Source organism: Lithobates pipiens, unplaced genomic scaffold, assembly GCF_037356315.1.
Source record: "Lithobates pipiens isolate NorthernLeopardFrog02 unplaced genomic scaffold, aLitPip1_a1.2 Scaffold_18, whole genome shotgun sequence".
In the NCBI taxonomy this organism is placed as follows: Eukaryota; Metazoa; Chordata; class Amphibia; order Anura; family Ranidae; genus Lithobates; species Lithobates pipiens.
Window position 1 is genome coordinate 399,590,711 of NW_027507758.1, and position 13,809 is coordinate 399,604,519.

The 13,809-nt window shown below is 39.8% G+C and overlaps 1 protein-coding gene across 1 annotated transcript in view; it reads left to right on the plus strand.

Annotated features, from left to right (window-relative positions):
• The window catches only part of LOC143988363 (T-kininogen 2-like), a 42,467-nt gene that overhangs the window by 4,847 nt on the left and 23,811 nt on the right, over positions 1 to 13,809 (plus strand). Inside the window, exons 3-6 of the mRNA XM_077487879.1 lie at positions 4,363 to 4,453; positions 6,555 to 6,730; positions 8,752 to 8,862; positions 12,966 to 13,047. Coding sequence (XP_077344005.1) covers positions 4,363 to 4,453; positions 6,555 to 6,730; positions 8,752 to 8,862; positions 12,966 to 13,047 — 460 coding nt within the window. The remainder of the gene's footprint in view (positions 1 to 4,362; positions 4,454 to 6,554; positions 6,731 to 8,751; positions 8,863 to 12,965; positions 13,048 to 13,809) is intronic.

Consider the following 13,809-nt stretch of genomic DNA (forward strand, 5'->3'; position numbering starts at 1 on the left):
TGCACAAAAACTAAAATGCTTATTTTGTATATGAAAACGCACTTAAACCCCCAAACATTACATATTTACTAAAAGCAGAGACCCTGTAGAATATAATGATGGCGAGTTAAATTTATTTTTATGTTACACAATAGTTTATCTACTGTTTATTAAATCTATATTTTCATTATAAAATACTCTCAGATTAATTCTAGTGCACACAAACACAACATAATCTCCAAGGTTTTTGGTAAAATGTGAAAGATGAGGTTCAGTTAGTAAACAAATGCCAAATATGTCAACCCAAAAACCTGTACATGCCTGTGTACTGTAAATACAGTACTCAACATGATCCATAGGTGATGCTCAAAGCATTTACAGGTTATCAATTCTGAGTTAATCGTGAATGATAGCCCTATAATTATTGTTCCCACTTCTGGGTATTCATTCAGTGGTGCACTCAGGGGTGACAGGTGAGCCCCTCCATACATTGCAGGGAAGTGGTAGGGGGGAAAGTGACTCTGTTAGTGTATAGAAGTGATTGAAGTGATGTGAAAACTAGCATTTAAGAGTAAACATGTAAACAAACTGCCTGCTGTGCGAGTCAGGACCTTGTTTACACGCCAATGCTGCAACTGCTGAAACAGGCTTAAAAGAAAACTACAATGTTTTCTGTTTTGTTTTTTATTTTTAGTTTGCATTTTTAAATTGATATTTTATATCTGTTTTAATATATTTGTAATCCTGGTTTTGGAAGGGGTGGTCATAAGGTAACCCTCTCCTTGAACTTTACATCCATTTGCTCTAAAGCACCTGTGTAAGCCAGGAGATATGAGTCTTTGCATGGTGGAAGATACTGTGCCTTGAAAAAGTATTCATACCCCTTGACCTTTTCCACATTTTGTCATGTTACAACCAAAAATTTAAATATATTTTATTGGGATTTTATGTGATAGACCGACACAAACAGGCACATAATTGTGAAGTGGAAGGAAAATGAAAAATTATGTTCAAATTTTACAAATAAATATGTGAAAAGTGTGGCGTGCATTTGTATTCAGCCCCCCTTAGTCAATACTTTGTAGAATCACCTTTCGCTGTAATTACAGCTGCAAATCTTTTTGGGTAGAGAGTGACATTTTTGCCCATTCTTCTTTGCAAAATAGCTCAAGCTCTGTCAGATTGGATGGAGAGCATCTGTGAACAGCAATTTTCCAGTCTTGTCACAGATTCTCAATTGGATTTAGGTCTGGAATTTGACTGGGCCATTCTAACACTTGAATATGCTTTGATCTAAACCAGGGATATGAAATTAGCGGACCTCCAGCTGTGTCAAAACTACAAGTCCCATCATGCCTCTGCCTCTGGGTGTCATACTTGTGGCTGTCAGAGTCTTGCTGTGCCTCATGGGACTTGTAGTTCTGCAACAGCTGGAGGTCCGCTGATTGCATATCCCTGATATAAACCATTCCATTTTAGCTCTGGCTGTATGTTTAGGGTTGTTGTCCTGCTGGAAGGTGAACCTCCACCCCAGGCTCAAGTCTTTTGCAGACTGTAACAGGTTTTCTTCTAAGATTGCCCTGTATATTTGGCTCCATCCATCTTCCCATCATCTCTGATCAGCTTCCCTGTCCATGCTGAAGAAAAGCACCCCTACAACATGATGTCACCACCATGTTTCATGGTGGGGATGGTGTGTTCAGGGTGATGTGCAGTGTTCGTTTTCTGCCACACACAGCGTTTTTCTTTTAGGCCACGAAGTTCAATTTTGGTCTCATCTGACAAGAGCACCTTCTTCCACATGTTTGTTGTGTCCCCCACATGGCTTCTCGCAAACTGCAAATTGGACTTCTTATGGCTTTCTTTCAACAATGGCTTTCTTCTTTCCACTCTTCCATAAAGGCTAGAATTGTGGAGTGCACAACTAATAGTTGTCCTGTGGACAGATTCTCTGTAAGCTGTGGATCTCTGCAGCTCCTCCAGAGTTACAATGGGCTTCTTGGCTGCTTATTTGATTAATGCTGTCCTTGCCCGGCCTGTCAGTTTAGGTGGATGGCCATGTCTTGTTAGGTTGGCAGTTGTGCCATACTCTTTCCATTTTCAGATGATGGATTGAACAGAGCTCCATGAGATGTTCAAAGTTTATTTATTTTTTTATATAACCTAACCCTACTTCTCCACAACTTTATCCCTGACCTGTCTGCTATGTTCCTTCATGATGCTGTTTGTTCACTAAGGTTCTCTTACATAACAGCTGTATTTCTACTAAATTACACACAGGTGGACTCTATTTACTAATTAGGTGACTTCTGAGGCAATCGGTTCCATTAGATTTTAGTTAGGGGTATCAGAGTAAAGGGAGGTGAATACAAATGCATGCCGTACTTTTCACATATTTATTTCTGAAAAATTTGGAAAACCATTTGTCTATCACATACAATCCCAATAAAATAAATTGACATTTTTGGTAGTAACATGACAAAATTAGGAAAATTTCAAGGGGTGTGAATACTTTTTCAAGGCACTGTTGGGGACTTTTTAAAATCTTATCTTTGCAGTGCCTTCACCATGCCCCCAGGCAGATACACATAATTATAATTGGAACTGAAGGCAAAAAAATTTAAAATTGCAAACAGCCAGGCTCTTTGTTGCAGAACTGTTGCTACTACATATATACAACACAATCTCCTGTGCTTGGGGGCTTAGTCCATAGGTAGGTGTTGCAGTCAACCCTTTGGATAAAAGGTGGAATGCCAGTGGTCTTGCTGCTTTCCTCAGAACAATGGGTATCCGACCTTGTGCATTACCAAAGATAAAACAGGGTGCACCGACCTTGTGCATTACCAAAGATAAAATATATTAAAAACTATAACAGCAGTAGTCATACTCACAAACAAACATGTTAAAAAGGCTTGTCAGTTCACCAGCAAATGGAACCATGTCTATAGACAACTGCAACCTAGATCGGGTGTTGAAGGAGACCAGATGGCATCGCAAACGGCTAACGTGTTTCGAGGGAGGACCCACTTCCTCACTCCTTTGGCTGTGAGAAAGAAAGTCCTCCCTCAAAACACGTTAGCCGTTTGCGATGCCAACTTCCCCTTCACGGCACAACTGCAAACCTACCAAGACATGTCCATCCACCTACACTAACAGGCCGGGCAAGGAGAGCATTAATCAAAGAAGCAGCCAAGATGCTGCTGTTATAGTTTTTAATACATTTTATCTTTGGTAATGCACAAGATCGGTACGCCCTCTTTTCTTCTTTAATACGCTAATGTATGTGTGTGTATATATATATATATATATATATATATATATATATATATATATATATATATATATATATATATATATATATATATATTTTTTTTTTTTTATCTGTAAATCTGTAATTATTAATTAGTATTACAATATGCCTTTTGAAGAACCAGGGCAACTATAAATGAATTCTCTGCACCTAATGAAAGTACATTCACTGCCAGCAATGGCTTGCTATAAGCACAGCACAAAAGCTGTCCCAGGAACATTTTTTTTAAAATGTTGGCAACAAAGAAAGTGCGTGAATATATTTCTTATTAATGCTGAAAATGTATCTAAACTTAAAAACAATAATGTAATAAATTGCAGCCCAACGGTCCTTAGATGAGGTTTTCTTTCTTCAGTTTATTTTTTCCTTAATTTTTCCCTGGTGAATAACACACTTCCTGTACTAGGGTGGCTACACTCACTTCCGTGTCTATGAAGGGAGCCATCGCTGTCTTCCAGGCTGGACTCTTTTTACCTCCATAACACAGTAGGTGAAGGGAATAGTGAGTTACACAAGGAAGGTCAAATGTTTTTATGCTTCCAATTGAACTCACAGGAAATGACAAGGCCACTGCATTTCTGGGAAAATCAACAGGTATTTCTGTACTTGCTGAAAAAGATCTTAACCTGAAAAATGAAAACTAATGCTACCACCACATCTAAGGACTTGTAAGCTTTATTATATCAAATAGTTATTCTTGGGTTTAAATATTCTTGAATTTATAACATGCTTCAATGCATATACAGAGAACATGTTGCCTCTAAGCCCTAGTAAGGTGCTGCAAGTGCATACTGATGGAGATGTAAAGGATGGTTTCCTCAGACTCAGATGGTTTCCTCAGACTTTCTCAGTTAGTCGGCCGGACTTTTGGGTAAAAAAAGTCCGCCGGAGCCTACACACGGGCGGATTGAAGTCCGCCGGACTTTTCCACCGGATTGTTTGATCGTGTGTATGAGGCATTAGTATACCCAGTGCCATAGCAATGTCGGACAATTACATAAATAGTTCCATCTTGTTTTGGAATATTATTATTTTCTAGCATCATTTATTTCTTAATCTGTTTATTTATTCAGGAAAGAGGGGAATGCTCAGCACATATTCTGGTCAATACAGCACAAAACACAAAGACGGTTTTATCCAAAAACTGTTATATTATTCCTAAAGGTATGTCAGCACATTGTTAATGTTATTTTTAAATCCAACAAAGTTGAAATGGATGGATATGTGTCTTTTCTCAAACCTATAAACTATGTAACTATATGGAAATCAAAAAGGATCTCAAGGCAGTGAATAATCATTGTTGATACAATTAGAGGTATTCAAGGTGATGCAAAGTGATAAAATGATGTAAAATCAAAACCAACAAGATTTATGTTCTCATTTATTAAACTGGAGACAATTGATTGCTGATTCACTGCTAGACATCTTTGTGATCTGCATTAATAAATAAGCCGGCATGACTCTTAAAGCATGCATAGAATATTGAAAAAAATAGATACCAACTGGAAGAAAATCTCCTGTTGCCTATAGATAGGGACTGTAATGGTACAACACTGAAGACACCAATACTTTAAAATACAGATACAAAGGTAAAAAAAAAAGTTAAGGACAGTGGTGTTATATACCATACATTATTAGAGTAAGACCTCCAGACTATTGTATTTATAAAACCAACAAGACATATACAGGCTAAAATGGTAGCAGCCCAATATAATGAGCTTTTGAAATGCATGTAAGTTCAACGTGTTTAACCAGTTATTTCGGCTTTTTCAGGACCCAGACAAATGAAGAGGGGCCTACTGTATGAAACAACATGCATATTAGTATAAAAATATTCAACAATATATCATAATTCACAATACAACAAAACAAGATGTAACAGATCTGTGTGCTCATACCAGCAGCTCCATGTAACTGAGTGTCCACTCAAACAATGTCTAGGGTGGGTATGTGGGCACAGCAGGTCCAGCCGACCCCGAGGAAAAACACATCCAAGCACAGACAGCCAGAATAAGATCTAAACATGCAAAAGGGAGAGTGAGTTACCCCCAATCCCAGGGAATATATCCCAGATAGTAAATATAGGGATACATGTACCATACTTGCTCAAATTTGATTTTGAATTTTAGATTTGAATAAGTATGGTACAGTGCCATGCGATTCTGTACAGTACGATGCGATAACATGCAGCTGGGCTGAGTTGCAGTGTGAATGGGACAATTGTTTTCCACGTGTCCTTGTAGTGACGAGAGTTTTACAATGCAGTAAAAAACCTGCCTGGAAAAAGGGGTCGTGTGCAGCTCCGAAACGTTTTACTATGTCCTCTGTGATGTAATCGATCTTCAATAAATATTTGAAAGTTATTTGATGAACCATGGTGTGCTGGCGAATATGTGCTTTTGATCTATGATGTTTCCAGTTACACCTGGTTGTTGCTTCAGCACCCGCTACGCCTAAAGCCTCATTTAGGAATGTGTGCAATGGGAATATTGACATTACAATGCAGTAAAACACCTGTCACAGCATAATGTGTGAATTAGCCCTAGCAATAATGAGACATTTGTAGGTTGGAAATATTGACCAATTCCCAATTGTTCTCATACTAAATTAACTTGCTGATGTACTAAGCAATTGACAGTGGCAAAGTAATTAAAGTGAAACAATAGGCAAAACTTATTTTTTTTCATTTTGGATAGAGTAAGGGAGGATTATAACCCCAGTCAGTTTTTTGGCTACCTGGGTCCCACTGTAAAGATTTCCCTTAAATTCCTGTTCCATAGACAAAACAAGTAAGAGGAGATCCCTCCAAAGTTAGGTTTTCACCAGGGTCACCAGAGCTAGTGTCCCCATTGGAAGATTTCCCTTTTACTCCTGTTCTGGTGACATCCTAACATTTGGGGTTTTCTTTTACTTTCACTTTCAGTGGTAATGACACAAACAGGACAAATAGAGAGAGTGAATCTACCTAACATGGGCATAGACAGCTATAAAAAGCCAGGTGTTCTAATATCTCCCCACTCTATATAAAACTTAAAAAAAAAAGTTTTACTCTTAATTATACTTTCATGTAATGTAGGTAGGTAACAACAACATCTTCATTAATATCTACTTGATGTGTAATTTTCTATACGTCATATAATCTAAACTCTGCACAATCAAATACGTGAGTTATTAAGTTATTTTAAAAAATGTAATTTCATTACTTAATGGCATTTTATACTGCTTTTATGTAAAAGTTCATTTCTGTTTCATGCTTTATCGCTAGTTGTAGAACCTACTGTGAAAGTCGTTATTGCTCAATGCCTGGGGTGTTATCAACCTGTAGACCCAAACAATGAAGAGCTGACAACAATTTTACAATCTGCAATGAAAAACGTTAACAGGGTTTTAAACCACCCATTCTACTTTGAGTTGGAAAATGTTACAAAAGCTCAACGCAAGGTGAGCAATATTTTTTTTTTTATGTATTCACTAACCTTCAGTAATGATTAGGGGTGAGCTTAAAGCTTAGTAAACTACCACTTTAAAGAGGAAGAAAATTCTGATGGGTTTACTTCCTCTTTGATTCCCTGTAAAGGTAAAGCATAATGGACTACTATGCATCGCATAGTAGTCCATTATGTCACTTACCTGACACAGGAGCCAGCGAAGTCACCGCTGTCCCCTGTAGTTCAGAGCGTCCATCTTCTTGGTGGGTCTCGCTGCTCCGGCGCTGCGATTCGCCGGAGCAGCGATGACGTCACTGCCGTGCATGCGCATGGGAGCCAACACTCGCGGCATATCGCCGCAATCTGCGGCTTACCCAGTGCGCCTGCGCGCCGCTGTCTACGACGCATGCGCCATAGACAGTGATGGCTGTCTTCAGGTAAATATCTCCTAAACCGTAAAGGGTTAAGGAGATATTTCTTGGACCTACAGGTAAGCCTTAATCTACGCTTACCTGTAGGTCAAAGTGGTTTGTAAGGGTTTACAACCACTTTAAACTAGTACCAGCTTACAGTAAGGCTTACCTGTTGGTACAATTAATATCTCCTAAACGTACACTGTTTAGGAAATAAGCACACCAGCACCAGCTGATGATGTCACTGGCACATGCGCAGTGATGCTCTGCATTCAGAGCAGACAGGGCGCGCCATGGAATGCAGCGCACTGTGCCATGATCGGGACTCCTGCACACATTTGCGAGAGCAACATTATTGCGGTTCAGCCATTCAAACGAGACTGAGTATGAGAACTCCAAAGAAACACCAGGTGAACATGGAAATTGCCGGTAGCAGTGACGGGCTTCGTTTGAAAGGTAAGTATGCAGTGCATTCTAGCACCCTATGGCACTAGCCTGCAGTAGGCTTGGATGTTTGTTTGTTTTTTTGTAAGATTTTACTACAGCTTTAAAGTTTGGTCCGAAGACAAGTTTAGACTGAACCTTGGCTTTATTACTACCTCTAATATACATGACAGCTTCCCATTGTCAGTGGTTGTTAAGGATGTTGGCAGATCATGCACCATCAAGTCCTTAAAGCTCATCTCCAGGTTTCAGTGAAGTTTAAATAGTTTGTTAGGACACCGCTATTACCTACACTAACAGATACAGCAGCTGAGAGTGCTATAAACTGTACATAGCCTCAGCTAAGTACAGTATACAGCACTGTAATTGGCAGGGGGGGAGATCATGAAGTCATCCACGTGCCCCAACCAATCAGAGGAAGCTTTGTATTAATTCTTAGAAAACAAAGTTCCCTGTGAATTCTTGAGCAGCCCTCAGCCCATTTCATCTTCCGGGAGCGGGAGCTGGAATAGTTTAAAAAAAAAAAAATATGTGGGGATTCTCCCATAAATCATACCATACCATGAATTTTCAGAGGAACTACACAAAAAAAATACCAGAAGGTCACTTCCACATAAAATGCTAATAATGTTATGTGGATCCCAGTGACATTATTGACTATATATATATGTTCATGTCTATATATGGTCAATGACATCTCACCTGGGAGAGTCTGCCCCTTTGTTCATATCAGATATTAAACACGATTGACACTCCCTTTTCCTGCCCTGGCCAGATGCATGTGCTCATATAAGTGTCTGATATGGGTTTTTAGGGGGGGCCTAACACTTTTTTTTATTGCATATTTAGTTGTAGTTTACCCTTTAAAATCCATACCAGACCCAAAGGGCATACCCCAGGCATGTTACACTGCTCAAAAAAAATTAAAAGAACGCTTTTTTAATCAGCGTATCGCATCAAGTCAAATTCACCCAGTTTTCTTTAAGGTTTGAAGTCTTTGGCCCATTCGCACAAATAATTATTTGTTAACATTTCTATCCACCTTTTATACATTTGTATATAGACAGGAAGCCACAGGGGTGTATAAGAAATGCCTGAGGTCTGAAAAGATTTCCTACCATCCTTTTCAGGTGGATAAGACATATTTGCTAACTAACCCATGTTTAATCTGTTTTAGGTTATCAGTGGATGGATATATAATCTGGAATTGAATATCATACAAACAAATTGTTCTATGAGTTTATTTAGTAGTGGGAACACAGAAGACTGCACAATTGATATAAATGGGGTGAGTGTTTTGACCGCTTAAAATGATATTGTGAAGTACATGTCCTTGCAAAAGTATTCAGATCTTGATCAATTCTATCTTTTTGTTGAACAATACAATTTTTTAAATAAATTCATTATTTAAGAAAGAGAAGCATGCTGAAATACAGAGACCACAATGGTATATCTCAAAATAAAGTACAGTAATCGTTCCCAAGAACATAGTCAATAGTCCATACATCACAATGTAATAAAAAGTGGTCATCTATCAGAAGGGAATCACATTGAGCTTCAAGGGACCAGGAGTCTGTTGCACCCCGCATGGTCAGAGGACTCCCGGGGGTTGTGTCTGTTTCCAGCACAGGAGGATGAAGCTTTTTGTCGCAGTGAGCAGGAGAGGCAACATGGATCTCCTTTAGGTCTTACCAGGTATCTCGTGGTGATGCAAAAGGAAGAACTTGTGGGTCACCAGTAACTCCCAATCTGTGAACTTCTGAACTATATGGTGTACCTCTGTCCGGGCAGGCTGTAGGATGCAAGAAGACAAGAAGGAGCGATCCAACCTTCAGCTCACATCTCCAACAAAGGTCCGTGCTCTGAGGGAGCATCTTGTGAATCCTTTCCGGTGTGTACTACCATCAGGACAGTACTTTAAATCCTGCCTCCTGGTGTCTGGCACAGATAGAAATCTTGTGGGAAAAGAGGATTAGCCGATCGACTTGTTTCTCTGTAAGTTGTAGTCCCAGCTCGTGCTTCCACCTGGCAATATAAGGAGGCCTAAAGTCCAGCAGTTGGGATATCAGTAATTGACATGTCAGGGAAATCGCATGCCTCAATGGAGACTGCTCCAGGCTTAGCAATTCAAAGGAGGTCAGTTGCCCCCCGAAAGCTGCCGGGAGAGCAATGCACCAATATAATGGGACAACTGTACGCCAGGGCTGGGTTGTCCAGGATCTGTTACCTGTTCCTCCATTGTTCATTAGTGAGGAGAGGAGAGCAGATAACTGGCTTGTGTAAAAGGGACATTTACACTGATAATCAGGGCACTGATAATCAGTGTGCTGATTATCAGTGCAGTTCCAATAGTGCCCACCAGTGTTGCCAATCAGTGCCCATCAGTGCTGCCAATCAGTGCCTCCTCATCGGTGCCACCTATCAGTGCCCATCAGTGCCATCTACCACTGCCAGTGCCCATCATGAAACAGTTTCTTTCCAAAAAAAAGACGCGTTTGAGAAATGACTGCGCAATACTGTGTGACATAAAAAGTTGCAAAGACCATCATTTTATTCTCTAGGGCAGTGATGGTGAACCTTGGCACCCCAGATGTTTTGGAACTACATTTCCCATGATGCTCCACTACACTGCAGTGTAGTTGAGCTTCATGGGAAATGTAGTTCCAAAACATCTGGGGTGCCAAGGTTCGCCATCACTGTTCTAGGGTGTCTGCTAAAAAAAACACACACATATATATATATATATATATATATATATATATATATATATATATATATATATATATATATATATATATATATATATATATATATATATAATGTTTGGGGGGTTCTGAGTCATTTTCTAGCAAAAAAAAATATGATTTTTACATGTAGGAGAGAAGTGTCAGAATTGGCCTGGATGGCAAGGGGGTAATTACCATAAGTAATAAATATACAAATAATTATTATATTTTGTTTTTAAGGTAATCTACTATATTTTCAAAAACTGTACTCAAGCAGGTGGCTTAACGGATAAATTACTGAAATTTGAAGTTATAACTTCCAACCAGTAATTTCACAGTAAATAGATAAATAATAAATAATTATGTTAAAACATATAGCATATAAATATGTGATTTCGTTTGATTAAAACAGTACATTTTCAACAGTAGCAGACTCTCATTCTCCCTATTAACTGTGTGAAAAAAATATGGGTAAATGATGGGATTATGGGTAAATCTTATACACATAAACACATGTTTTTTGCTTGTAGTTAAGAGGGCTGGGCTGGAAGGGAGCATTTGTCTTTTCGACAGACACATGCCCCCTTGTATGACACTGCTGTGAGAGGTGTGCCTCCACTGCAGAATTTTTATTGGACAGCTTTGGCCAATGGTACTTTACCATTGGTCCAAAACTCCAAGTTGTTCATTGAGCTTAGTTCTTCCGACAAGAAGTGAGAAGAGGCACTGTGAGCTCAACCTCTCAGTTTGCTGCAAACAGAGTGTGGAGTGTGTCAGCTTGTATTTAAACGGGTCTCTCTGTATGTAGCTTCTGACAGGCTGCACAAGGAGCCCCGTATCGCCATAACCATAGGTCATAGGAGCCCCAGTGGTGGGGCAGGACTTTAGCTACCTACCCCATACATTTGGGGTCTCTGTGACCCCAGGTCGCCAAGCTACGACCCTCGAAGCTTGATCTTTTTTTTATGTTCATGGCATGTGAGGCTGAGCCTCTCCTGCCTCTCCTGACTCCACATCCCTGGCTAAGAGGGAGCTTACAGACAGAAGAGAGTTGAGTTAGCACAAAAATGACTTCATCAGTGAGTTGCTGCTCATTTATTGTTCAAAAGCTTTGCTGTCTGGCAGAAATTTGTGAATTACAGATGAATCTGGAGAGACAAAGTCATCTTTAGGACTTCTTTATGCTTTTTCATGAAGCTGCCATTTTAGTGCACAAAAGTAATTGTATACTTTAAAGTGAACCTGTGGCTAGGCTATAGAAATTTAAAACAACATCTGTTACCTGATCTACTCTGCATAGAATGAACCAGGAAGCACTCGGTCCTGAGCACTTCGGGGGTTCAAATCTGTCAAATCCTAGCCTGCAGAGCCCGGTGAACAGCAGATTGGGGACTTTGTGCCCCCAGTTTTCTTGGACAGAGTGCAGGCAGACACAGGGAAGAAAATCTGTCACCTACAAAATGCTTTCATACAGGGGGGCTTGTCGGCCCCTAGTGATAGCAGTAAAGTTAAAGAAAAGGCTAAATGTTTAAAGCCCTCTGCCCTGCACACACATACATAAAACATAACACACTTCAATGTGCATAGGGTTAAGGAAATCATTTCATTCGCATGGGCTGCCAAAGAAGCACATCACGACATACATTAACATATGTTCTGAATCACTGCAAGACAGGTGCTTTGAAGGTTTGTTGGTTTAGTGCACTGATGTGCCAATCGTTTTGTTATGAGGTTTAGCCCAAGTTCACACTGAGGGTGGGTTTGAAATCGTAACCATCAGCTGAACTCGCACAATTTTAAACCGACATTTCAGTCCGACTTCGGGGACCATTTTACATTTGACAGCTATTGAAATTGTCCCCGAAGTCACCAAAAATAGTGCAGAAACTCCTTTTGCGAATTGGTGTGGTGCCGCAAAGTCAGCGTCTCACTGATTTGGATGGTGCCAAAAGGCCCCGATTCAGCATGCAATTTGATATGTCAAATTGCATGTCAAATCAGCCCAATGTGAATGGGGCTCACAAAGCTCTGCCACATTACACAAATCTGTCTGTCAAGGGAGGGGGGGCACAATTTTTTCCTGCTGCATCTCAGTAACACTTACAGGCCTATTCTTCACCCCCACTCTGAAAGTAGAAGAAGACTGACGAGTTAAATTCTCTGTCACTCTGCTTTTTCGTCTTATCACCATGCTACTTGCACCACAGCCAAACTAATTTGCTTCTCGTGTAGTTTCTTCCATATCCAGTCTGAACTCTGCTGTACAGGGACTGCAAGGGATAGGTACCAAATCAAATTCAGGTACTTGCACTGCTTGTATTGAAAAAATAAATAAAAAAATCAAGGTCAGATCGCATGCCAAATTGGAGCCTATTGCCGGCAATGGCACCTTTCCTGCAGTACTTTTGGCGATTTTGGAGCGATTTCAATAGACATCTGTGCATGAACAGATAGTCAAATCGCCCCTGAACTCACAATAAAATGTGAGTTTGAAATCATGCGAATCAGCTGTGAACCCTGCATAAATGGACTTATTAGTATAATTGGAAGAGTTGTTTATTGCATTCTGACTTTCCAAAAGCATTCCCTTTATTGCTAAACATCAGAAATAAAATAAGCTGATAAATATTGACAATTAACATACTAAACAAATTTGTTCCTGCAGGATAGAGGACACTGTTTGACCAAGGTGAAACTGACTCCAGATGGAAAAGTCAATGATATCCTTTCGGAATGTTACTTCACAGGTAAAATGTTTATTTATAATACTACAGGTAGGTATATACAACAATCTGCTAAACACTTTGTTTGACATACCATATCTTATTTATAGTAGTCAGTTTAAACAGAATGCATATTTATATGTCCAGTCGTATCAAACTCTCTGCAAGCCAATGGGCCAGCTGTCTGGGCACCATGTCTGGAAAGCTTGAAAGCCTTTTTCAATAGAATTTTCTTGGCAAAGTTTTTACAATTGCTTGGCTTGGGACTGTTATGCATAATGTGATATATGAGCATAGCGTATACACAGGTGCCAATTTGGACAAGATCCAATTAACATACTAACATGTTTATGTATTGCGGGTGGGGGGGGGGGGGGAGTACTCTGTGCAAACCCATGAGAATTTTCACTTAGCTTCACCTCACTTACTAATCTAAGTGTAAATTCACTTTGCAAAACAAATATGCCCTACTTCTTTATCAATCACACAAGGTGCTGCATGCAATCTCTCCTCTAGGCACGGTTCACACTGCTGTGACATGGGATCTGACTTGTGAGACCCCAAGTTGCATGACATGTCAAATTCAATGTTTCCCTATGAGAGCCATCTTAACTGATATTACAAAAGTCGCTTTGACTTTAGAAATGGTTCCTGCACTACATTGGTCCGACTTGGGTCTGATTTCAGCCCTTGTACAGGCTACTAAATTGCATCCAAGTTGGATCAAGTCGGAAGGAATTCATAGGCAAAATCGTACGACTTTGCCATTGCAGCAGTGTAAACCAA